Source organism: Gracilinanus agilis, chromosome 2, assembly GCF_016433145.1.
Source record: "Gracilinanus agilis isolate LMUSP501 chromosome 2, AgileGrace, whole genome shotgun sequence".
Taxonomy (NCBI): Eukaryota; Metazoa; Chordata; class Mammalia; order Didelphimorphia; family Didelphidae; genus Gracilinanus; species Gracilinanus agilis.
In genome coordinates this window covers 635,706,455-635,733,729 of record NC_058131.1, presented here as the reverse complement: position 1 = coordinate 635,733,729, position 27,275 = coordinate 635,706,455, and the positions used below count along the sequence as shown (strand labels likewise).

At 36.7% G+C, this 27,275-nt stretch overlaps 1 protein-coding gene across 1 annotated transcript in view; it reads left to right on the top strand.

The window, feature by feature from the left end:
* The first annotated feature begins 915 nt into the window (after positions 1-915).
* ATE1 (arginyltransferase 1) overlaps positions 916-27,275 on the top strand; it is a 206,427-nt gene continuing 180,067 nt past the window's right edge. The window contains exons 1-6 of the mRNA XM_044660193.1: positions 916-1,445; positions 9,703-9,766; positions 11,655-11,717; positions 17,836-17,939; positions 20,298-20,555; positions 23,609-23,838. Coding sequence (XP_044516128.1) covers positions 1,340-1,445; positions 9,703-9,766; positions 11,655-11,717; positions 17,836-17,939; positions 20,298-20,555; positions 23,609-23,838 — 825 coding nt within the window. The 5' untranslated portion in view covers positions 916-1,339. The remainder of the gene's footprint in view (positions 1,446-9,702; positions 9,767-11,654; positions 11,718-17,835; positions 17,940-20,297; positions 20,556-23,608; positions 23,839-27,275) is intronic.

The following is a 27,275-nucleotide window of genomic DNA, read 5'->3' as shown; positions in this document are numbered from 1 at the left end:
GGCCTGAAGTCCCTTTATATAACACCATGCAAAGATGTGTCCTTAAACGATATTTTAAGACCTGGGTATGGCAGAAAAGTAGAGATCTGAAATAGTTTAATGTAATCTTAAGATATATGAGTAATTTAATTTTATCCCAAATACTATATAAAGAAAATGTTTATATTGTTCTTCACTTTTGGGTAAATATATTGCATTATGTGACTGAGAAGCCATTTTTACTGATAACTTGGGTGGATCAAAAAAAGTTCCAGCTTGACAACTGGAGCTGCAAAAATCTCAAAAAAATCTAAACGACTTACCATTAAATATGCCAAAAGATAAGTCTTAGGCAAAGCAGATCCTTCAGAAATAAATGGAAAAAGTAATTACTCAAAAAGAGAATAACATACAGAATTAACTTAAGACTCTCATGGTCTGGCATGTCCTCTCCTCTTTCTGACTGCTAATCTCTCAGCTAAAATCCCATCGGTGCCTACTCGCCATTAATTATGATTATCCTCATTTTACAGATAAGAAAACCGAAGTTCTGAACTAAGGTCAGATCATGTGTGACCCACCAACTTGATCAATCTTGGCTCCTTCCCCACCTTTTTCTATGAGAGCCTCCGGCAAGGTGGGGGAGCTCCACTCGGTTTTTCTCGCCTAAGCTTCCTCCACCAAGCAACAGGGGCCGCTAAACACGGTAGTTGCTAGATAAAAGGTTAGAAGCGAAAGCAGAAGCGGACAGGCCAAGCCTCAGCCCCGCCCCGCTCTCGCCTGGGGCGGCTAGGGCCCCTAGAGGCCAGGCGGCCGCTTCTCCGGCTCGTTCCGTCCCAGCAGGGGGCGCCGCGGGGCTCGGGGCAGAGTCGCCCCCCGGCGGCGGGAGAAGGCCACACTCTCCGAACCAGACTTCGGGCTCGGCATGGCGTCCGTGGTGGAGTACAAGGGGCCTAAAGAGGGCTACCGCTGCGGCTACTGCGACTCCCCAGCGGGCAAAGTATCCAGCGGTGAGTGTGGCCGGGCTCTTGGCCTAGCTTCCCTTCTCCCTCCCTTTTTCTCTCCCTCCCCCGGCTCGGTGTCTTTCCCCCGGCTCATTTCGCAATCCCAGCAGCTTCGCCGTCACTGAAGATGGCCGTAGTTCAAGGGGAGGACTAGAAAGAGTCCCGCGTAGTGCTTGCCAAATATGGCGTGAGTGTCGTCATCCCTCCCCGGCGAGGCTTGTCCCTCGGGGGGACCGGTGGTTTTGCCCGCCTCCCCGCCCCGACTCCGCCAGCCCCACCGCTCGCCGGCGCGGGGCATTGTGGGGTGTCAGCAGCTACGGCTCGGAGCGGCTGGGTTTGGCCGCGGGGCTGGGAAGATGGCTGCGGCTCCCGGAACATCCCCGACTATCGTGGAATACTTCGAGGGCGAGGACTTCTACCAGTGCGGCTACTGCAAAAACGAGACAGGCAGCCGCTCCAATGGTGAGGGAACCCAGCTGGTCGGGCCCGACTCTACGCCTGCCCTGCCCAGCCCTGCCCGGCCCGGCCCTGGCTGGCCCGCGCGGTTACGGGAGAGGCCCAGGGGTGGAGTGGGGCGGGGAGGGGGCGGGCAGAGTGAGGCAGTGGCACGCTCCTGACTGGCTGCGGTCCGGTGGGGCGGACGCTCCGCTTTCCTCGGCGCGTGGGCCGCGGGGCTGGCGGCGGTCGCCTGTCCCGGGTCTCCAGAGTTTGTACTCTGCAGCTCGAGCCTCCTCTTTTTTTGCCCCCCAGGCGTTTGACTCTTAGGTTCCGAGTGAGACTGAGCTCCTCGAGGGCAGGGGCTGTCTTTAAGCCTTTCTTTGTATCCTCAGAGGCTGGCACATAATCGCACTCAATAAATGCTTGTTGACTGACCTTTCACTGTATCATCAGTGGCTGGCACATAGTAGGCATTCAATAAATGCTTGTTGACTAACCTTTCACTGTATCATCAGTGGCTGGCACATAGTAGGCGCTCAATAAATGCTTGTTGACTGACTGACATACTTCTTGGGCGCTCCGAAAGGAAGTGAGTATAATCTGGTGACATCAGCCCTGGAGGCCAAGTGCTTTTAGTTTTATTTTCTGTGACTTAAAAAAGTACTCAGACCCCTTTTAGTCTGTTTCCGTGTCCTGTGTCTTTTTGAAATATTGCATAAAGTCATAGAATATTAGAAAGGCCCTTCTGAGCCAACTTCATTAAAGTGCTTGTTAATATAATTATGATGATTTGGTCTAGCACACCTGCATTCTATAGAAATAGGCTTGGGAAAGGGGGAATTAATTTGCCTGGGTTTACCTAGAGGAGATAGCACTAGAAACAGTTATAGATTTAGATTTCCAAATTCCTTGTCCAGGGTTTGGTTATGTTTGGTTATTCCCTCCTCCCTACATCCTTCCCCTCCCTCATTATACACAATTGCAGCTTATTGGTTTTAAAAATACATTTGAAAAGTTTCTTTAGAAGAAAGATTCATTTTGGTTTCTGGTTGGCTTGAGAAAAGATAAAGGAGAGATTGACTGCTTAATTAACTTTATTGCCTCACAAATTGCCCCCAAGAAAGAATACATATTCCTTGTCATGCCTTTTGAGGACTCTAGTCTAACTCTTGAATACCTTTCAAGGTTTGACCCTACTTCCTTGCATCCTACCTTTGTTGCCAAACTCTACTAGTGCAAGAATTGAAGGAAGCCGTCTAGAACTGAAAGAGCCACACAGTCCAACCCCTTTATTATACAAATGAAGAACTGGGCCCCAGGAACCATAACTCAACTTGCTCAAGGTGTCACACAAGTTGCAGAGGCAAGATCTGGACCCAAGTTCCTTTCATTCCTGAGCTAATGCCCTTTCCACTATACTGTTTCTCTGTTCTCATCCTTCTTTCTCAGAATACTGCCATTCTGTCAAGTGATTTCCATTATCATGGCTGGATCTTTCCCTCCATGTAGAATGATCTTCTATTCATTTCTTAAAATATGTTGAACCTTATTTTTGTACTTAGTATTTTGTTTTATAAATATTTATGGGTATATTTTTGCCTATAAAGCCTTGAGATTAGTAACTGTTCTACTGTACAATATACAGTAAGAAGACACAATAATTTATTGAATTAGTTGTTCAAAATGGATAGGTGATGAGTTTCCTGTTATTGGAAGTCTTCTAGCAAGTTAAGTCAACAAACATTTATTGAGTGCTTAGCTTCGTTCTTGATACTCCACTCATGGGCTACAAAGTAAAAAAATTTTCTGATCCCAGGAAGCTGAGTGTTAAGTGAGAGACATCAGAAAAACAATGTGCCAACAAGATAAAAGGATATATTGCAGATGATATCAGAAAGTACTAAGATTAAGGAAGGTCAGGAAAAGTTTGCATGAAGTGGATTTTAGTTGAGACTTGAAGTTAGGAGTTGGATTGTGGAGTGTGAGGAAAGGAATAAGGTTTGAAAAGCCCATAAAGGTAGAAAAGTGCCAGATTATGAAGGGTCTTAAACACTAAACAGAGAATTTTGTATTTCATATTGGAGGATAATAGAATGCCCCTTGAGTTTATTGAATGGTGAAGAATAGGTTGACATAATCAGATGTATACTTTAGGAATATCAGTTTGACTGCTAAGTGGAGGATGGATTGGAATGGGGAGACACCTAAGCCTTGGAGGCCAATCATAAGGCTATTGGACTGTCCAGGTGTGAGGTGAGGACCTGTACAAGGGTGGCAGCAATGTCAGAGGAGAGAAGGGGCAGTGTATGAGAGATAGTACAAAGGTAGAAGCAATAAGACTTGAAAGTTGATAGGATGGTGGATGTGAGAAAGTGAGAAGTCCAGGATGACTCCCTTGGATATCTAGCTTGGGTTATTGGGAGGATGGTGATACCCTCATGAGTAATTTAGAAGTTTGGGAGAAGACAGGGTTGGGGTGGTGGTGGAAGATAATGAATTCATTTTTGGACATGTTGAATTAAAGATGGCTAAAGAAATTCATTGCAAGATATCTAGAGATGTGAGAATGGTGGTCAGAGCTGAACAAATGGATATTAGAATCATTTGCACAGAGATGATAATTGAATTCATTAACTCTGATGACATCCCCAGCTGAATATAGAATAGAGAAAAGAGGGCCCAGGAATGAGCCTTGGACACACTTGCTTAGTAGATGTAGCCTGGATAAAGATTCAGCAAAGGAGAATGAGATTGGTTAGACAAGTAGGAGGAAAAATAGGAGAAAACACATCATAAAAACCTAGAAAGAAGGGAATACAGATGTGGTGTTCTAGAATAAATTCATGCTTTTGGTAGAAGTTGGACTATATGATCTTTGAACAAACGTTGAACAAACACTAAGATTCTCTAGTGGTAGGATGAAGACTTGTAAGTATTGAGTATGTTGTACAAATGAGCTTCAGCAAGTTAATATCTGGGAGCCTCAGTTTCTTCATTGATAAAATGAAGGGAGTTGGATTAGACGGCATTTTCTTTCACCTCTAAGTTGATGATCCTTAACTGAGGTGTGACTTTACAATTTTATCCTTTCATTCAACAAACACGTATTAAACACCTACTGATTATTATTCAGGGACAAAAATGAAATAGACCTTGCCCTAAGGAGCTTACATTTTGTTAGGTGAAAATAGCACAAACACAACTAAATACAAAACACAAAATAATTTGTGGAGTGTGAGGAAGGTAATAATGTGGAAAGGATCAGAGGAGACCTTACATGGAGGTGGCATTGAGCTGAGCCTTGTGAAGAAAAACTAGGGAGTCTGGGAGATAGAAGTGAGGAGAGAGTATATTCCGGCCACTTAATAAGCACCAAGTGTTTACTATATGCCAGACACCATTTAGGCACTTGAGGAGACAATGCTCTCTAGGGAACTTCAATTCTACATGTTCATCATGTTTTCAGGCAAGGAAATAATGTTGGTTAGTGGAGCCCTGGGATCTGTAAGGATTGGAGGGAGGTCAGGAAAAGCCTATTAAGGAGGGAAGTTGCATTTGAACTGAGCCTTGAAAGAACCTAGTGGGGATTTAAGAGGTGGATATGGAAGACACCTAGTATGAAGGTCTAGAGACAGGATGAGGGTTATCATATTAAAGGAACAACTTGTGAACTAATTTGGCTAGTTCATTTTGTTCCAGGGCAAATAATGTGTAATTAGCATGAAAAGACAATCTGCAAGCCAGATTATGATTAAGTTTGTATTTTATCCTAAGGATGATGTGACTTCTCTGAAGCTTTTTAAACAAGGTGGTGAAATGACTATACTTTAGTAATATGTTTGGCAGATATGTGAAGACTGAACTGAGTAAGAGAGTCTGATCCTATGCAAGCCTGCTAATGAGAAGGCTGCTGCATGACCCTGATCTGCCTAGGGCGGTCATGCTAGTGAGGAGGCATGAAGGCCTCTTATACAAAGATCCAGAGATGGGAAATGGAAGAACAACAATGATGCCTTTTTGACTTTGGTGAGGAATGGGTAGAAAGGTAGCTGGAGAGAAGATTATGAAGATCTTTAAATACCAAAGAGAACAATTGGTATTTTATCCTAGAGACAAATGGGAACTCTAGTGCTATGTTTCTCCTACTGCCACTGCTCTGTGCATCACAGATTTAAGGGAAGCTGTAAGGGAATTTAATCATCATATGTTCCAGGGCTCTCCTTTTACAGATTTGGAAACTGAGGCTTGTAGAGGTTAGATGAGTTAATGAAGGTTAGTTACACAGTTGTAAAATGCAGAGCCAGGATTAAAACTTGGGTCCTTGGCCTACAAATCCAATCCTCTTTTCACTGTATGACACTCTTTGCCTGCACTTCATAATAGCTTTAATAATCCACTGATTAAACCAATCTTTATAAAAGTGGTTTTGTGCATTATTTGACTGTTTAAAATCCTTTATTGGCCCTCCATTTCCTGCATGGATGAAGTCCATACTCCTAAACTGTCTTCCCTGCAGAGTTCTGAAGTTTCAAACAAGGGACATACAACAGAATAACAGGAAAGTTTTATATCAGAAATGCAAAAAGTGTGGGAATACTTTGGAACTGTTGCAGTTTAAATGAAACAGAACTATCAAAGCTTTATGTCCGGTAACACACTCATACAGAAAAAGAACATAGGAAAGAACAACAGCAAACTAAAATTGATAACTGCATAGTTATGACCAAGTTTGACCCCTGGGTTGAAAATCTACCATTGTAGAGGTGATGGACTATTCAGACTCCATCCATGTGCTAGTTTTGTGGATTTTTCCCCTCTATTTTTAAATTTTTGTTACATGAGATATATTGCTGGGTAGAGGCAGGATATATTTGGAAATAAATACATGATTTAAAAGTAAAAGACAACAGTAAATATAACAAAATATTTTTAAAAAATGATGCTAGGATTTGTCCGTAATCTTATTACACCTTGTCTCTGTTAAAATATTGGTACTATAACCTTTAGGGAAGCTTCCAATCACAGTCATAGAACTTATAAGTTGCCTGGGGAAAGGAAACAGAAGAAAGTACTTCCTTCTTCATTCTCTAGCTTCTTTTCCACTAATCATTGAACTAATGATAGGCATATTCTCATCAGGAAAACCCAGAGGTAAGCAAGCACCAGCAGTCTACCTGGACCCTTCCTGGAAGTTTACTCGAGTTTCATTAGGACCCTTCAAACAACCAAATATCTCAAAAAGCCACCTGTTTATTGCTAGCCTTAGTTTGTATTGATAGGAGTCACTATTCTCACTTCTCAGGAGTCCTTTTAGCTAACCTGCCAGTCTAGAGGCTGCTAGTAATGATGCAAAATGCAGCACGCCTTTTGCTTTCTCATTGTATTCTTCTCTTTCTCAAAAAGATTGGCATTTTTTAAGCAACAAAGCACAGACTTGGACAAACATATAGAATCTACTTGAAAAAATGAGCTAAGGACAGTCTATCATATTGTTATTATTATTTTTTGGCATACTTTGCCAAAAAAGGAATTAGATTAAGGTTTGCTTTAAATATATGGAATAATAGTGTAGATACTACTTATTGTCACATGTGGTCTGTAGGTAGTATATATTATACATGTCAGTAGATGCCAGTAGATGACAGACTGTAAAAACGCATTCACTGAACTTTTAACCTATTTTGAAGTCTTTTCCAAAACTCAGTTATTAACCATGGACATCTTGGGTAGTCTTGAGAGCTCATGTAGATGAGTCACTTTCAGAAAATACTGTGATTTGAGTTGGATTGTAGCTTGGAATATGGAATCTTGTGGCATGTAGGAGCCTCTTAAAAAGGTTCCTAGTGCATTGGTACTTGGTGAATGCCACCTTCAATGAAGTAAAGCCTGTAGAATGAATGAAAAAAAATTAAGTATTTACCATGTGTGAAACACTGGTAAATGCTAGGACTATAAATTAAAAAGTGTGATAGCCCCTGAGAATTCAGCTTTGGGATGGATGGAGAAGCCCAGAAGTCCTAAAGATGTAGAAGTGGAGTAGTTGACAAGGCCCAGAGGTCTTTTAGAGTACATAGTAAATTAGATGACCCTGTCTTAGGGTCTTAAAGACATAGTTTCAGGAAAGAATATAAGGCCCAGAAGACTGTAGGATAGTGGCAGGGCAGATAATAAGGCTTAAATTATTGGTGTTACGATTAAAATTCTCTGGAGACTGTATATTAATTTATAATTATTTATTAGTAAAAGTCTGAGTAAGAGAGATAGTCACATAATCACCTGGCCACACCTACCTAACCTGAGTTTACAGTGCTTGTCTCTATTCCCTAACCCAAAGTAGAAGAGTCTGTAGGCCCATATTGATATGGTAAGGGTGCCCAGGTGTGTGGGAGGGCACTGCATGGTTTTCTTTCTCCACTGTGCCTGAGGACATTTTTCACATGCCTCTGTTGCCAAATGCTTGGGTGAGGGGGAGGCTCATGGGCAGCTTGAAAGTGCAGTTTGGGCATGCGATCTCGAAAATATTTGCCAGAGCTGCTCTAGTCTAAGAGCTGTTTCCTCTAACCCTCTCTTAAAGCCCTTGGTGTTGTCACTCCTTCTAAGTCTCTCCGGTTGGACAGACTTGACCTCAGTATGGGTCAGAGGCCAGGCTTCTGGTTGTCAGAAATCACATAGGACAAGGGGCCAGCTTCTTCTGAGATGCCAGGGAGCCCCAGGGGCCCTGCAGTTTTCCCATAGTACACATACATGTCCAATCAAAGGGAGCTGATACCAACCAAAATGGGTTTTTAGAACTTTCCTTTTTTAAAGAGGTATAATTTATATTAAATTCACACAATCTCTCCTCTGATTCTTTGTGAGATTAACATGTTAGTTTCACCAATGAATCATCCCATATATGATATCTATACATTTCAGGACTGTCTTATCAGTATGTATAAACATTTCATGGAGGGTCTAACTACATTTTGGGTGTTTCTTAACATATTAAAAATGAATGATAGGTGTATTGACAAGGAGCCATTAGGGGGCATTCCCTTTCTTTGGCACAAGGGTTTTTAAGAATTAAGATAAAAAAAAAAACAGTACATGGGAAGAACAAAAGTGGACAGAGGGCTCAATATCCATCATTCAGTTCATTATATCCAAAGGCTCACTCAGAGCTTCATGATGCAGTGTTTGATTTCTGGGGACATCTTCTATTGCTATCATCTTTTTAGTCTGTCTAGAATCATGATGATCATTACAGCATCTTCTCTAGATCTGCTTTCCTGGTCCAGGTTACTGGCAATATCTTTTCCTAAAATTGTTTTAAAAAGATATTAGTCTATGGACCTTTAGGATAACTTCACACTGAAAAGATTTAAGTTCCTGTTTAGAATGATATGATTAACCATGTCATCTTTAAAGTAGATGGGATCTAGTAGAGTGGCTTGAGGATAGCAGGGGAATTGGAATTGTGGCATATCTTCCATAACAATAGGTTGGGGAAAATCATCTGGGTCATGGAGAGAAGGAGAGCAATTGGTAGGAATGTTATGGGAAGGGTACCTTCTAGCACTTGCTCTGCCAATAGGCAGTGCCCCAATGGATTCTGTATAACCTAGGGTAGGAAAGTGGGGAGCAAGGAGGAAGGGGCTTTCCTGCTGGCTGGCAGGTAAGGGAACAAGAAAAAGAAAGCCAAGTAGAACTTCTATAGTCAGAACATTGTGTTTCTGGGAAACCTGTTTGGCTGATTGACTTTATGTGTTCCCTATGCTGGGTTATTCTTACACAGTGGACTGTATTATAAACAAGCTTTAGAGACGGCATTTACCAGAGGGCCCTAGGCAGTTCTAAGACTTCCATTATGCCATTGACTTTTCTTTTGGTATACCTGTGCTAGAGATTGTGGACCCTTGACCTGTTGTGCCTAAAACATTCCAGGAGTGAATAATAGCATATTAGCCATGGTGTTTCTCATTCAAACATGGGGATGGCTAACCTAGGCATTTTTAAAAAATGGAGGAGAACCAGATTAGGTACCTTTTACAAGATGAGTCAGAGGTGAATCCTTGCTGTGCATTGCATATTAATAAATGCTGATTTATTCATGTATTGGGTAATATCATGAGAGTTAATACCAATGAGTGAAGTCCTTGGATAAAGTATAGTTTCCAGGACAAAACATTTGTGTTTTGCTACTGATGTTTATTTTCATAATTAAAAATTATAGTTTATACTTCATTTTAAAAAGCCTAATCTGCTGGAATTATTAACTTTGACTTTTATTTGTTCATAACAGGTATGTGGGCACATTCAATGACAATTCAAGATTACCAAGATCTTATAGACCGTGGATGGCGAAGGTAAAACTACCTAATACAGACACTTTCTAGCCCCATGGGATCTTCATGGAATTTATATTTACATTATTACAAATATAAACTTTCCTAGGAGATGAATTTTAGTGTCTAGTTTTGGTCAGTCCAAAAGAGCTGATACCTCTGTAGAGAGATGGAGGGGAGGAGAGTCTTCTACAGAATGTTCCACATATAGTGGCTGAGGTTGTTTTTCTTTACTTACAGGTCAGTTCAATGGGAGTGGTATTATAGAAAGTTAACTGTGTCATAAAGACAAGACTAATAAAATCTTAAAATCAAGACAGGGATTAGACCTGTGATTTTAGTAGCAAAGAGTGAGAAAAGTCTAGGATTGGTTGGCTCCTTCTTTGTAACATAACGTTAAGTCTTAGATATTTAGAGTACTGAGAGATTAAATGATTTGCCTGGGATCACACAGCCAAGGAATGTCAAAAATGAGACTTAAAATCAGGTCTTCCTGTCTTGTTGGCAACTTCTGTATATGTTATACCCTGTTGCTTTTCCAAAATGTTCATGATTAAATGTTGTGTTTAGAGTATTTAGTATTGGGTTTAAGTGATGGAACTCTGAATCTCTTATGGGTAGGGTATTGTACTAATTGTTAGGAGCACTTGCATTCTTATCTTATCTCAAGTTGAAGTTTTGTTATATTGTTTGGGCAAATAACTCCTATCAGTAAAGTGGATGTATTATTGGGAGGGTCAAATGAGCTAAAGAATATAAAATCACTTAAAATGTTGGATGCTGTCATTATTTTTACTACCACCTTTTTAAGCTTAAAATTTAATTGCTGTTCATACTTTTTAAATCTTTGCCATCTTGTAATTGTGAACATCTTTAATTTCTCATCTTGGCTTGCAAATCGTATTGAATTTTATACAACTAGACTTAACAAAGTTATATTACTATTACTTATTTGTAGATTTGGTATGAAGTGATTAAACTTTGGAATCTGTCCATTTTAGTTTAATTGAGCCATCAGAAAGGCTTGATTATAAAGCTTTCTTGTGGCATTGACCTGAAGATATAATTATAATAGTCCTTCTGCCCATCAGCTTTTTATATTTACTTTTTATATACTACAAAAACCTGCCCTTTCAGCAGTATATGAACTTTGTCATGGATTTTAATGGCTTTTTATCTCATAGCATATGGTTTGTGATTTTCATGATATAGCTGAAAAAATTAGTTACATGGTAACCCAAATTGGTGATAAAAGGAATCCTGAACTTAATCAAATTGAGGAGGACCTCACCAGAGCTTTTACTCCAAGAATCCAGGGCCATGTCCGCACTCTGATGATTCATCATAATTGGACTTTAATGGAAGATTTTTTACACTATAATATTCAGCCCAAATTTAATTTATATCATTTTTTTAAACCCTTATCTTCTGTCTTGGAACACTGTGTATTGGTTCCAAGGCAGAAGAGTGGTAAGGGCTAAGCAATGGGAGTTAAGTGATTTTCCTGGGGTCACACAGGTTGGAAGTGTCAGATTTGAACCTAAGACCTCCTGTCTTTAGGTCTGGCTCTCAATCCACTGAGCCACCAGCTGTCCCAATTTATATCATTCTTAATGAAATCCTAGGTCTAGACTCAGACCTGTATCTTTTCACTAGCCATAGAGATGGTGATATGCCCTTTTGGACTCAGTACATTCATTGCATCCCTTTATATTGAAGAGTTTTGAAGAAAAGAAATAGTTTTGATTTATACATTTGTCAAGAGATGAAAAAATGTTTAGTTGAGGAAGGGCAATTAAAAGTAAAGTTTTTAAATTAGTGATTGGATTTTTACTTTGAGAAGTATTTTAATCTTCTGTGTATAGGAAAAATATCTGAGAAATTAACAAGAATATTTTGTTATTTTTAGAAGTGGGAAGTATGTATACAAACCTGTTATGAATCAAACATGTTGTCCTCAGTACACTATAAGGTAAGACCTTTGTTTTGCAAATACTCTTTCAAACACAGAATTAATAGAAATAGTGGAGCCCTGGTATGAAAGTTGCATTCTTTGAGTCTTGTCATGATGAATATCTTTACCTTGTATGTTTTTGTTATTGTTATTCATTCCTTTCAGTCCTGTCTGATTCTTTCTGACCCCATTTGGGCTTTTCTTGACAAAGATACTGGAGTGGTTTGCCATTTCCTTCTCCAGTTCATTTTACAGGTGAAACTGAAGCAAATGCATTGAGTGACTTGCTCAGGGTCACATTGGTAGGAAGTATCTAAGCCAAATTTGAATTTGGGAGGTGAGTCTTCCTGTCTCTAGAACTGGATCTCTATTCATTGCTATACCTCGCTGTCCTTTACCTTCTATGTACTGTGAGATTCTTAAGAGTAGGGAATATTTATGCTTTTCTTTGTATTTTGAGCATTTGAGCATAGGGACTAGCACATAGTTATCTCTTAATAAAAGCCTATTGACTGGCTGATGGACTGACTAGAATTATAAGTAGAAGAATTTCATTGTAATATTGAGAGTTCTACTTAATTTTGCTTTTTCTTCATCTCACATGCATCAGAGTATCACAGAATTTCATAATTGGAGAAGACCTCAGTAGCCTTTTAGTACAACGCAGAAGAAATCTATACTATAACATACTTAATTAGTGGTCATCTAGCTACTGCTTACATACATCAGTTTTGGGGCTACTTCTCATACTTCCTCAGGCAGTCCATTTCATTCTTGCACAGCTCTCATTGTTAGAATCTTTTCCACTTCTACTTTTGCTACCTTTGGACAGATAGAACAAGTTTAATCCGTCTTTCACATGGTTAATCTTACATGGGATAGTCTAAACTAGATAGTTTTGTTGAAAAGCTTCTTTGAAAAGAAGAATTTTCTACAACCATTTCAATCCAATAAGCATTTATTGAGTATATGCTAGCTGCCAAACATTGTATTGGGCACTTGAGGATGAAAATACAGAAAACTCTGTATCAGTTTTTAAAATATATTTTTATTTTCAGTTTGAGTATTTTCCCATAGTTACATGTTTCATGTTCTTTCTCTCTCCTCAAACTCCCCTAACCCCCCTTATCTGACGCACAATTGCACTGGGTTTTAAATGTATCATTGATTAAGACCTAATTCCATATTATTGATAGTTGGACTAGAGTTATCGTTTAGTGTCTACATCCCCAGTAATATCCCTGTCAACCCATTTGTTCAAGCAGTTGTTTTTCTTCTGTGTTTCTCCTCCCACAATTCTTCCTCTGAATGTGGAGAGTTTTCTTTCTCATAAGTCCCTCAGCCTTGCTCTGGATCCTTTCATTGCTCCTAATAGAGAAATCCATTATGTTCGATTGTACTACAGTGTATCAGTCTCTGTGTACAATGTTCTTCTGGATCTGCTTCTTTCACTTTGCATCAATTCTTGGAGATCCTTCCATTTCACATGGAATTCCTCCAGTTTATTATTCCTTTGAGCACAATAGTATTCCATCACCAACAGATACCACAATTTGTTCTGCCATTCCCTAATCGATGGACACCCCCTCATTTTCCAATTTTTTGCCACCACAAAGAATGAGCCTATAAATATTTTTGTACAAGTCTTTTTCTTTATTATCTCTTTGGGGTATAAACCAAGCAATGCTATGACTGGATCAAAAGGCAGATAGTCTTTTAAAGCCCTTTGTGCATAGTTCCAAATTGCACTCCCGAATGGTTGGATCAATTCACAACTCCACCAGCAATGCATTCATGTCTCTATTTTACCACATCCCCTCCAACATTCACCACTTTCCTTTGCTGTCATGTTAGCTAATCTGCTAGGTGTGAGGTGGTACCTCAGAGTTGTTTTGATTTGCATTTTTCTAATTATAAAAGATTTAGAACACTTTTTCATGTTTTGTTGATAGTTTTGATTTCTTTATCTGAAAATTGCCTATTCATGTCCCTTGCCCATTTGTCAATTGGGGAATAGTTTGATTTTTTGTACAATTGATTTAGCTCCTTATAAATCCGAGTAATTAGACCTTTGTCAGAGTTTTTTGTTATAAAGATTTTTTTCCCAATTTGTTGCTTCCCTTCTAATTTTGGTAGCATTGGTTTTGTTTGTACAAAAACTTTTTAGTTTAATGTAATCAAAATTATTTATTTTACATTTTGTAATTTTTTTCTAACTCTTGCTTGGTTTTAAAATCTTTCCTTTCCCAGAGATCTGACAAGAATACTATTCTGTGCTCACCTAATTTACTTATATTTTCCTTCTTTATATTCAAGTCATTCACCCATTCTGAATTTATCTTGGTATAGGGTATGAGATGTTGATCTAGACTCAATCTCACCCATATTGTTTTCCAATTTTCCTAGCAGTTTTTGTCAAATATTGTTTTTTTTCCCCAAAAGCTGGGTTCTTTGGCTTTATCATAGACTGTCTTGCTGAGGTCGCTTACCCCTAGTCTATTCCACTGATCCTCCTTTCTATAAACAACATTTACATAAAAAATACAGAGTAATTTTAGGGGAGAGAGAAGAGCACTAATAATTGGGAGAGGAAATGATTGTTCTAGAGCAGGGGTCAGCAACGTATGGCTCTTTCTGCAGGAGCCATAAAGTCAATTTTTTTTCAGGCGCTGTTACAGGAGCGCGCACTGTGAGCACTGTACGGCTCTCACGAAATTACATTTTAAAAAATGTGGCGTTTATGGCCAAAAAAGGTTGCCGACCCCTGTTCTAGAGGATGGTGAGTACCTTGAGCTTTTTTTTTTTTTAAACCTTTACCTTCTGCCTTAGAATCAATCCTATGAATTGGTTCAAAGGCAGAAGAGTGGTAAGGGCTAGACAATGGGAGTTAAGTGACTTGCCCATCACAGAGCTGGGAAGAGTCTGAGGCCATATTTGAACTTTGGACCTCCCATCTCTAGGCCTGGCTCTCAGTCCACTGAGCTACCCAGCTGTCCCCAGCAGTTTACCTTTTAAAAATATTTATTTTTTTAAAATCAGCATAAAATTAACATTTCTATAGATGTAGAAAAGGAGAAGAAAAAGATCGTACATAGAACTATTATGTAATTTTGTTTTCTTTTTACATATATAATAAATTCTCCATGTTACTTTCCACCTGTGTTGAATTTCTGTGTTTCCTTCTGTCCTTTATATTCTTTTCTGTGCTTTAAAAAATATTTCGGTGACCTTCTTTTCTTTATTTTCCTTTTTTCTGACAACCCTATCTCTAGTCCTCAATGGCTGTATTTGAAAATATATCTGATTCTTCATCTTAAGTTTATTACCTCTCAGTTAGGAGGTGGGCATAGCATGCTTCTTTATTAGTCTTCTGGGATTCTTATTGATCATTGGTTTGATTAGAGTTCTTAAGTCTTAAAAAATTATTTTTCTTTACAATGTTACCATATAAATTATTTTCCTGGTTTTACTCATTTCACTCTACATCAACTCATTATTCTTTCCAGGTTATTTCTGAAACCGTCCCTTCATTTTTTTATGGTTCAATAATACTCCAGTGCATTTTATTTTCCATTATTTTTTTACTGTTATCCAGTTGGTGGGCACTCCCAACTTCTAGTTCTTTGGTATAACAAAAAGCCTGAGCTATTCTTCCAAGGAAGAAAGGGATTCTGTTAAGAAGTAAATGGCTATATTTCCTTAGAGCCAATTTAATAGAATAATTTCTGGTTTTAAAAACAGTATTTGTGATTAGTAAATTATATTTAAATATGGTTTAAATATTTTTATATTCATATAAAATTTAACATTTGTTTTCTTAGTGAAATACCCTGACCTCTATTCGATTTTCTTGCTTTTAATTTTTCAAAATTAAATTTTACTTTATTTTCAAAGATTAGCCTTCATTTCCTTTCTTCTTTCCTTGAGCGCACGCGTGCACACACACACACAGACACAGAAAACAAAAACAAAACCTGTTAAACATTTATAGTTAAAACAAATTTTTTCAATGGCCATGTCCAAAAAAAGTCTTAATCTGCACTTTTAGTCCATTACCTCTCTATTAAGACGTAGACAGTGTTTGATCATGAGCCCTCAGGATTTGTGGTTGATCAATTTTCTTTTCTTTTTTTTTTAATATTCTAATCAACGAAGAGCTGCCTTCTTACCCTCCCCCACTATTTTGAGAACAGAGGAAAAACAAATGACATTACAAACATATAAAATCCATTAAAACTAATTTCCTTGTTGGATATGCACTAAAAATATTAGTTTTATTTACCTTTATATCAAAAAGTGGGTGATATGTTTTATAATTAGTCCTCTGGAATCCTATTTGTTCATGTACACTGATAAGAATTTAGCATGTTCGTATTCTGTTAAAATTATTTACCATAACATGTCCATATTCTTCCCAGTTTATGGAGACCTCCTCAGATTCCCATTGTTTGCCACCTCAAAAAGAGCTATAACTATGTTTGCACATCCTTAGAATTTGTTTTGCTTAAGAATAATTCCTTCCTTAATATATCTTCTTTTTCATTAGGAATACTTTTGGAAATTCTTTTTCATTAGGAATACATTTGGAAATTCTCTGTTTTAAAAAAGGCAGTTCCCTCCCACCCCCGCCCCATGTGGTATTATATTCGGTTTTGTCGAGTAGTTTTTTTCTTTGATATGAATCCATATTCTTTGCCTTCTGGAATATTATATTCCAGTTTTTCTGCTAGTGTATTGTGATAGTTGATGAATCTTATTAGATCCTGATTGTGGTTCTTTAGGATTTGAATTATTCCTTTCTTCTTGCAATATTTTTTCTTTGACCTAGAAACTCTGAATTTTGACTGATATTCATGGTAGTTTCCATTTTTTTTTTCAGGGGGTAATCTTTGCATTCTTTCTTTTTCTGCTTTGTCCTCTAGTTCTGAGATCTGGGCAATTTTCTTCTTGAAATATGTTATTGAGGCTCTTTCTCTGGTCACAATATTCAGATAGTCCAATTGATTCTTAAATTCTTTTTCTCTTTTGTCTGTTTTCAAGATCACTTAGTGATTTTACATTTTGTGACTTTACATTTTCATCCTTTTTTTAGCCTTTTGACTTTGTTTTAGTATTTTTTGTTGCCTCATAGAATTGTTGGTCCATTCTAATTTTCAGGGGGTTTGTTCCATAGGCAAGGTTTTGTACCTCTTGTACCAAGCTGTTAATTCCTTTTCTATTTCTTTCATATTTCTCATTTCTCTTCTAATGTATTTCTTAATTGTTCTTATTCTATTTATGAAAAAAATTTTATGACTTAAAAAAAAAACTCTTGCTTCATCTCTTCCAAGCTATGTTTTCATCTGAGGCATTACTTGTAGATGCTTTAGGGTTGTCTTTCTCTTTTTGTTCTATGCATCTCTACCACCATCATAGGTCATTATGGGGCAATTCTTTTTTGTTTCCTAATTTTGGATTTTGGATTTGAGCTAGGCCATTCACACTGGAGGGAAATTCTAGGGTAGTCTTGTAGCTGCTTTCTTGGAGTATTAGTGTTGTGTTAAACTAGGATCTTAGATACACATTAGAGACCTGAAGCATTTATTGCTTCCAGAGTTCTAGGGCAAGGTCTGAATGCATTCTCCCTAGTCTGAGCTTGGAAAGTTAAACTAATATTTTCTGGGGGAGGAAGCCATATTTTATTTAATAGTTTGCTCAATAGCAATAGTTTGTTTATTCTGATCAGTAATGTTTGGAAAACTTTTTGCCAAATATTATGCTATTTAATAATATAAAAGTTAAATCAATATATCTTATTAAAGGAATGTCAAAATAGGAAAATATTTTGCATTTAGCATGTATCTAGAAAAACCCAGTTTTTTCTTTTTTTTCTTTTTTTTTTTAACAAACTTCTTACACTAGTTTAAATAAACCCTTATTGTTTATATGGGAAGATATCTACAAATTATGTAAGAAAGTAAAATTGGCTGTATTGTGGAATCTAAATAGGTACTTGATAGGCTGACATTAAGTATCTCTATAAGAATTTCTTAATATTCAGAGATGAATGTAACTGGCTGGATGATTTGGGTACTGAGAACAAATTACATTAGTTTGAAATTTAAGTGTAATTTCTAAACTTATCTTGTTTTCTTAGATGCCATCCTTTACATTTCCAGCCATCAAAATCTCATAAGAAAGTTTTAAAGAAAATGTTGAAGTTTTTGTCTAAAGGAGAATTTCCTAAAGGGAATATTGCAGGTAAGAGTGAATGTTGTTTTAAACAAGTATTTTTTTAAACTGTGATTCAATTTATCTCTCTTAAGGATTTTTAGGTGATCTTAATTATTTAGACTAATAGGAGAAGAAAGATGTAATTATTCTTCTTAAACTGAGGTCCAAATAAATTAAATTACTTTGATTCATATCCATCTAAGTGAAACACTTTCAGCACTTCTAGCTTCTTTGTAGTTGCCTTTCCTTTGGGTCTGATTAAGATTCCTTAATTCTGCTAAGATAAGAGTAGTTAGAATAACTTTTCACATACACAATCTCCAGGTTCACTGCGTTTATTTTCCCTGCACAATTTTTGTTTTGATTTTTAAAAACATTCATTATTTCCCCTTCCTGCTGTACCCATACTACTATTGAACAATTAAAAAAAAAGAAAAATAACCATCATAATAAATATTCATGGGCCAGCAAAACAAATTCCCATGGTGGTTATGCTAAAAAATGTATGTCTCATTCTGCATTTTTAAGCCCATATTCACTCAGAGAGTGGTGGGTGATGTCTTTTACCTTTAGTTCTCTGTACTTTATCATTATATTCATTAGAGTTCCAATATCTGCAGTGTTTTTCTTTATGATGTCATTGTCATTGTAAAAATTGATCTATTAATTCTGTTCACTTCACATTGTGTTAGTTCATAGAGTTCTTCCTAGTTTCCTTTTCAGCTTTAAAATGGGAAGTTCCTATAATACTTTATTTATGGTAGACCTTAGAGAGTTCAGGAAGCTTTAGAACAACTATTGAAATTATGGTCCAGTCATAACATGTATAAAATAGACTTTTTTGGTTAACCATCATTTATAAGTAAGAGATGAGGAGAGTATTGTGCAATGAAAAAATGAGTAATTTTTATTACATTAAATTTAAAAGGTTTTATGCAAATAAAGCTAGTGTAACCAAGATTAGAAGGAAAGCAGAAAACTGGGGGAAAATTTATAGACAATTTCTTTGATAGAGGTCTCATATCTAAAATTGAAAGAGAACTTTGTAAAATTTATAAGAATAAGAGCAATCCCCTAATTGATAAATGGGCAAAAGATATGAACAGTATTTGGCTAGAGAAATCAAAGACAGATATAGGTACATGAAAAATGCTCTAAATCACTACTGATTAAAGAAATGCAAATCAAAACAATTCTGAGATATCTCACAACTATTAGACTGGCTAAAATGATAAAAGGGCAAAATGACAAATGTTGGAGGGGATGCAGGAAAAATGAAGACATTAATAAATACACTGTTGGTGGAATCGTGAACTGAACCAACGATTTTGGAGAGCAATTTAGAACTATGCTGAGAGAGTTATTATAATTGTATATGTACCCTTAGCAATACCATTACTGATGATCAGGTTAATAAAAAATAAAGGAAAGACCTACACAAAATAATGAAGAGTGAAATGAGTAGAACCAAGAGATCATTATTTATAGTTATAGAATTAAAAATTTGAAGAATGACTTGTGAATGTCCACCTCCAGAGAATAAACCGATAAATAGGAACATAAAAGACATTATTATATATACATATCTTTTTGTTGGGTGATGCTTTCTGTGATGTGGGAAGAGGAAGGAAGGAATTGAGATACCTGGGAATAAATTCTGTTAAAAAATAAAACTTCTCTCACATCATTTATTATATGATCTTCTTGGGAAAAATGTATTCAAAATTCTAAACAATTGATTCACTAATGAACTTTTTATAATGCATACTGTATATAAGCTGATCATTATCTTTGCTTATGTAGTGGTCAGTGAATTGGGAGAAAGGAGCCCTTGTTTAAAGTTGAATTCTTTCTTAGCTTTGTAACTTTGGGAAAATCACTTAACCTCTTTGAGTCTAGTTTCCTCACTTATAAAATGAGGGAGATTGTATTAAGTGATTTCTAATGCTCTTTCCAGTTCTAACTTTTTATGATTCAAAATTATTTTTTTTTACTAAATTTAGAAACTGCCATTATTTTGAGTGGGCCTAAGAATGATCAATTATCCACAGAGGTTTTCTCAAGTCTCAACTCAGAGATCTGAGATCTCCAGTTCTGAGCCTCTGAGACCAGAGACTTCCCTCACTGTAGCTGTAAGGGGGTATATATGTAGGGTGGGGCTAACCGACATTTGCCCCTGGCTCACGGCACCTGGGAACATTCTGAATCTCTCAACTGCCATCCCTGTCAGTCACGGTGGCATCCATCTTATCCCAGATCAGTGATTATAACAGTTTATATATGACATATTTACATAATAAGAACATACTTTTCTTCTCAAATTAAGTTATTGAATTACTCATTGCAGTTTAACCTCCTCTCTCCCCTCGACCCCCCAATTTGTAGAAGAGCCTATGGATTCTCAAATGGATGATGCTGCTGTGGATGATTTTGCTCTAAAAAGCAAGCTGGACATACAGTCTGATCATAGACTCCTCGGTGAAGATGATGACCAAGTTGTAGAGAGTGAAGTGAAGGAGAAAGAAGAAGACTTGGATGCTGAGGAAACTAAAGAATTAAGTCAGTCATATACTAAAAAAGAGAAACTGGGGTCTGGTGAGCCATCAAGTTCTGTTAAAGTTGTTTCTACAGCTCCCAAGCCAGGTACTGATGACTGGGATCCTGCCATCTTGAATAAATGGTTTTTTTTTTTCTTGCTATAGTCACTATGGTCACTTAAACAACAATTTAAGCTAGTAGTTTAATTACCAGTATTCCTTTGTATGCAATAAAACCCTGATATATTGCATCTCATCAATAAGTAGATATGATGGATTGTCAATCAAAATATCTCTCCTCATTCCTAGTATTGAAAAAAAGCTGCTACTTGGGAAGCCCTATTTCAATAATCAGGATTAAGACTCAGATGATAGCAATAACCTCCTGTTTGGCTTCCCTGCTTCTATTCTCTCTCCTGTCCAGTTTGTTCTCTAGAAGTTGCCACAGTAATCTTCCTAAAGCAAAGTTCAGACTATGCCCCTTTCCTCCTCAAGAAGTCTTAGTAGTTCCCTATTGTTTGTAGAATAAAATTAAAATTCCTCAGTTTGGCATTTAGAGTTCTTCCCAGTCTAAACTCCAGATTACCTTCCTAAACTTACTTTAAATCACTTTCCATTCATGCATTGTAGATTCTGGTCATGCCTTACAATTCCCTACATTTGGCTTTCTATCATTTACCTCTGAACCTTTGCATAGGTTGTCCAATATCTCTGGAATGCAATCCCTTCTTACCTCTGCCTCTTGGAACATTTCACTTTTTTCAGGGTTCCTCTCACATGCCATCTTTCATGGGAAGCTTTTCTTGATGTCTCAAGTTGTTCTGTGTGGGGTTGTTGTATTTGCACAATGTGATGTAAGCTTTCTGAGGTCAGGAGAGCTTTTTTGTGTCTAGAACTTAATAGTGTTTTGTATAGAATAGACATTTTATAAATATTTGATAAATTGAATTGAGAACTTCAAATTTGTGAGAAAATTGTGAGCTATTGTCTCTTTAACCAAGTGGCCCTGTCTTGTTCTTCCCTCCATAGAAGTTGATAATTCCAAATGTCTCCTCTATACTGAATAGCTGTAGGAACTGATGTTTGGGGGTCAGGGAAGAGGATAGATTCTAGTCCATAGCAGAAGGTCTCAGCAGGAGAAAACCAACAGTTTAGCCAATTTTTGATGCACATTGAAGAGAAAGGGGCACTAAGGGAGCTTATTGAATGGAAAGTATCCTCCAGTATTTATTCTTTCAAGAAGCTTGTTCCTTCCTGTTTCTCCTTAGTCGACCTCCTTAACTTTTTTCCCATCTGTACCCCAAGTACATATATCTTGCTGCTGTTGTCTCTACCTAAATTCATGGGATCTCTCATTCTAAGATACCTGCCCACATTTGGCAGGGAAGGGATGAAAAATTTCTTTTTGTACCAAATGAATGGGAGGTAGATTTGTTTCTTTTGTCCTAAGTTGAAAGCCTCAAAGTGTTTTCTCATAGAAATTATTACTACATGGATATTAACACCAGTGTAGGTTTTAAAATACTGCTAGGTGTCCAGTCTGAGTTGATCTTTTTTCTCCTTATGTATATAAAACCTTTCTGTACCTTAGAAGACTACTGCTTTGACTGACCATGGCAGAAAAGAACCTTGCTACCTCATGGCTAACCTTCTGGTGTTTACCATTTCTCAATTAGGCTGGTGAGATACAGTTGACCTGGAAGCCTTTCCAACTTGTTAATGCTCTGCTGGCATAGTTTTCACTAACCCCATCATGCCATGATAAGGAAATAGGAGGATGATTTAAGTCATATTATATGTAAATATGTTTTTTGGCTTGGCCTGAAAACTTAATATCTACAATGTAAATTGTTTCTGTTGGAAAGTGCTTTCTGAGATCCACACAGCCATCTTACAAATCATTTTTTGAACACAATCCAGTGTGTAAGTTTTGATTGCTTATTTATAGCAGATATGCCAGAAATTTAGATTATTCTAAGGTGATATAATCATATTCAAGTTTAACTATACTAAAAAAATTCCAGATTGAGATGCTTAAGATATAAGCATATATTTTCCAAGATAATGTTGTTTATATAAAAATTTGGGTAAACAAATGACCAATAAATGGTACTTTCTAAATTAGTTCAAAGTAAACAGAACAGCTTTATAAAATTTTAATTTCATAATTTTTTATTTATAGTAACATAATTTGAAGTGTTAGATTAGAAATGTAAAGGTTATGTGAAATTTTTGATAATATTCTTAGTTTTTCATTTCTAATTTGAACTTTGCATATTAGAACTTGAACAATTTTTCATGTCTCCCCCAGAATTTGATTTGTAAAATTTCCTTAGCCCAGAAATTGAAGTGTTTGATTAGCATTTCTTTCACTATATAACAAGTATAACAAGTCTCGTATAGAAGCATTTTTCTGACTGAAGTAATTTTTTTTCCATTTGGACTAATATATCATACAACTTTTTCATGGAATAAAATTTATTTTAAAATGTAAAAATCTTTAATTTTTCTATAAAAGTTCAACATTTTACTTCTAGGAGACAAATAAATTTTCTAGGTTGGTCAGTCTTATTTTAGATATTTAGTCCTAGAGAAATTGGAACTAGATTTTGAGTTCATTCTTGAATAAGCCCACTTTTGTTTTAAAAACCCATAACTTCTGTCTAGTTCTAAGACAGAAGAGTGTTAAGGCTAGGCATTTGGGGTTAAGTGACATTTCCAGGATCACATAGGCACTCTGCCCCCCTTTTTTGACTGACAACTCCAAAGAGATGATTCAGCTTTTGGGGAGCTTAACTGTGAGGGTAGACACATTATCTCCAATATACATATACAAGAAGAAACAGGCCCTGGAAGATTGAATAACTTGATCTTGGTCATATGGGGAAAATACCAGAAGTGGGGTTTGAATCTACATCTTCCTGACTACCAGGTTCTTGAATTGCATATGCTACTGTGTTGAGCTCCATATCTTTGTAGTGAATTATAGTAATGGAGAGAAGCATAATCATCAAAAGGCAATTCACTAGAACTATAAATATCTGTTTTGGGTTGGCAGTAGCAGTGTCTGACTTAGGGACAACTTGGAGAATTATTGTGTCTTTGAAAAACATTGTTTTACTTAGAGAAAACTCTTAACATGTATCTTGGTCATTTTAGGCAAAGGGGCTGATTTGAGTAAGCCTCCATGTCGAAAAGCAAAGGATATACGGAAAGAAAGGAAAAGGCAGAAACTCATTCTTAAGAGTCAGACAGACAAGCTTGAAGGTGTCCAAGTTCAACATGAACCACAACTTTTGCCCTCAGAAAAATCTAAATTAAATCAGCCTAAATCCATTGAAGATTTCATTTTTGACACCTTACCTGAGGATGCTGCACATCGATTAGAGGTATTCTGTCACATAATGATTTTTCATTCATAGTTTTATCTTTAAGTTGAAATTAGAAAATTTAAACTATGTTGTTTAAATTGAAAGAAGTAAATGATATGAACTTGTATGGAATAGATTTAAAATTTTCCAAATTTAAAATTTTTATTTCTTTTTTGGAATACTGTGTTATTTTTCTTAACCCTTAATTTGACTTAGGTCTTTGGGTTATACAAGTACCTTTGAGAAAGAAATAGCTATAAAAATAAAATATTTCACAGTAGAGGGCGCTCTGACTCTTTGGTATAACAGTTTCTGTTTAGTTAAAATTAGACAGGAAAATGGACATTTAAAAATTGGATTTGGATTATAAATTTGAATTAGGTAAAAGGGGGATCACACATAATTCCTAGAATTATTACAGTAAGTCAGACAGTGTGTTTATCCAGCCAAATATTCCTTGACTGGCAGTGGTACCAAGGGATATTATATGGGAAAGCACTGATTCTTTTCACGATTTTTACCTTAAGGAGATTAGAAATATAATCTAAAACATAGGTAATTTCCTTACTACTATTAAGAGTCTATTATTAGTGAAATTTTTCTTGAACTTATTTATACTTAATAGACATTTAATATGCCTACTTCTGTTTCTATAACTTTTTTTTTTCTTGTAGAGCTGATTTGGAAAAAGAAAATTCATTTTTAGGTAATGTCTAGTATAGTTTTAATATTACTTTCACAAAGTAATATTTTTAACCATAACTATAGTAACTATAGTAGAGGCTGACCGAAACGACTCCCTTCAAAAATGATAAATCCCTTAATAGCTGACATATATGTAGCTTTTAACATCTCATTTAATCCTCACAACAACCTTGTGGGGTAGGTGCTATAAGTCTTCCCTTTTCAAGGCTTAGTTTAGAATAGTTAAATGATTTACCTAAGGTCACACAGCTATTAAATGTCTGAGCTAGACTGATTCTAAATATTGGAATACAGTGCTCTAACTACAATACAATGGACAACAAAAAAAGATTTTAAGTAAATAGAAAACAGCTTCTTCTCTCTCTAGTCAAAAGACTTGGAAGTCATATACATACTCTTTCCCCACCATCTGATTGAGCATCCCACAGACATAATTTGAGGTCTGTAAACCCCATTGTGGGATTATGTAGAGTAAATTCATTTTATGGATGTTTTTCAAAATCTCTTTTTAGCTTATACCCCCTACCCAGGATCTCACCTGATAATGTCAACATAAATTCATGTCTGCATGTATATTAAAAAAAAAAAAAGCCCTCAGCTTCCACAAAAATACCCAGGCTAACAATATTTGACATATTAGATAGACTTTATCATAGACTTTTCACCTGATAGAAAAAAATCACAGAGGCCTCCTTATATCATCCTTTGCTGTTCTGGATAGTTCCAGCTTACCTAGGAACCATACCTTCCTCCAGGTGTAAGATAATAGCTTAGGGTTGAGTCTTCCCTCCCAAAGAGAAAGTCATTGGGAATTGTTAAAGAAAAGGTCTCTTTCTACTTGGTCAGCTGTTGACACTTCTAATACCACCAAAAACTTGGGAGTCTCCTGAATTGAGGAAAAGAACTGGGGTTGCTAGAGAATCAATCCTTTCCCACAGATTTGCACAATTCTTATAATTTGCAGTAGTAGTGGAAGGCAGGGTCCAGGTTTGTTCTTTTGCAACGTGTCCTTTGCTGACCTGTGGTTCTGGCTGCTGCTTGAGCTATGAATGCAGTATTGTTCAGAAACTAACTTTGTCACAAGAAGATTGGTTGGTTCTTGAATCATCACTGTTCTTGCTGCTCCAGGGAATATGGTTCTTCCTCTCCTGGAGTTACATGGTTCCCTAGAGCAGTGATGGGCAAACTACGGCCTGCAGGCCAGATATGCCTCCTATCCCACCAAGTGACATTATTCCTAATCTGACGAATATAATACAATGAAACTTCAAAAGAGTTGTCTTAGAAACAGACTGACAGAAGAACATTTCCTTTCCTTTGGTCCCCTCTTTAAAAAGTTTGCCCATCACTGGTCTAGAGGGACTTCAGAGGCTATACAGGCAGCCCTTTAAAAAGAAACCAAAATAGAGTATTATACTGATGCTTTTTTCTCTTTTCTTTCTTTTTTAAAAACCTTTAATTTTTGTTCTTGAATTGATACTAAGTATTGGTTCTAAGGCAGAACAGTAGTAAGGGTTAGTCAGTAGGAATTAAGTGACTCTCTCAAGGTCATGTAGGTAGGAAATCTCTTTAGGCCAGATTTGAATATAAGACCTGTATATATATATATATATATATATATATTTGAACATAAGACCTCTAGGCTCTCTATCCAGTGAGCCACCTATCTGCCCCCTCTTTTCTTTTTTAATGTCATTGTCACTTCCCAGTGAAACTCCCTCCTCATATCAAGTACAGTCAGATACAACAAAACAAAAAGACCTCATTCTCACCTTACTCTCACCTCATTCTGTGCCTGTAATTGGCTCTCAAGGAACCAGTCTGTGGGCATCAGATTAGATTGGCTTTTCTTTGTGTGGTTCTCATCACATCTCTGTATCCTTTCCCTTTTAAAAGCCAACTCTAAACTAGCTTAAAATTACACTATCCTTGACTTAACCACTTACATATACATATGTTTCATTCATGCAATATAAAAATTAACTCAAATCATTCATCATAATATGCTATCAATGAACCAAAGAATACTTGAGGCAAGAGTACACCGAATCACATCAAGGAAGTATCATCAGAGATGCAAATGTGGATTGAAGCTTTGTATGGGGAGACAGTTTTAATGAAAGTCTTATCCTTCAGCTCTGTCCAACTTGACCAGGTTTCTGTTCACTCCTCCTCCATTATAACTTAAAAATAAAAATAAAACATTCAAAGAGAAAGTATTATAGATAGAATAGTTATCAAAAGTATGAAAACTTTTTTCTCTTAGCAAACATTAGTAGTTTGTTAGGTATATGCTACTCTACTATTTTTACTAAAAAATATTACTTATTTTGTCCCTTTTGAAATTTTTGTCAGTTGCTGTCAAGGACCCATTTTGAAGATAAATCTTTTTGATAATTAATTGCTACTTAAATTTTTCAAAATTTCGTATGGTTCAATTGATTGATAGCTTATTTTCTGAATTTAAGGTGAATTTTTTAAAAAAAATTAAAACCCTTACCTTCCATCTTGGAGTCAATACTGTGTATTGGCTCCAAGGCAGAAGAGTGGTAAGGGTAGGCAATGGGGGTCAAGTGACTTGCCCAGGGTCACACAGCTGGGAAGTGTCTGAGGCCGGATTTGAACCTAGGACCTCCCATCTCTAGGCCTGGCTCTCAATCCACTGAGCTACCCAGCTCCCCCCTAAGGTGAGTTTTAGAAGTGAGATGCTAACCTTTTTCTTTTCAGGACTGAATGTCTGATAATAGAAT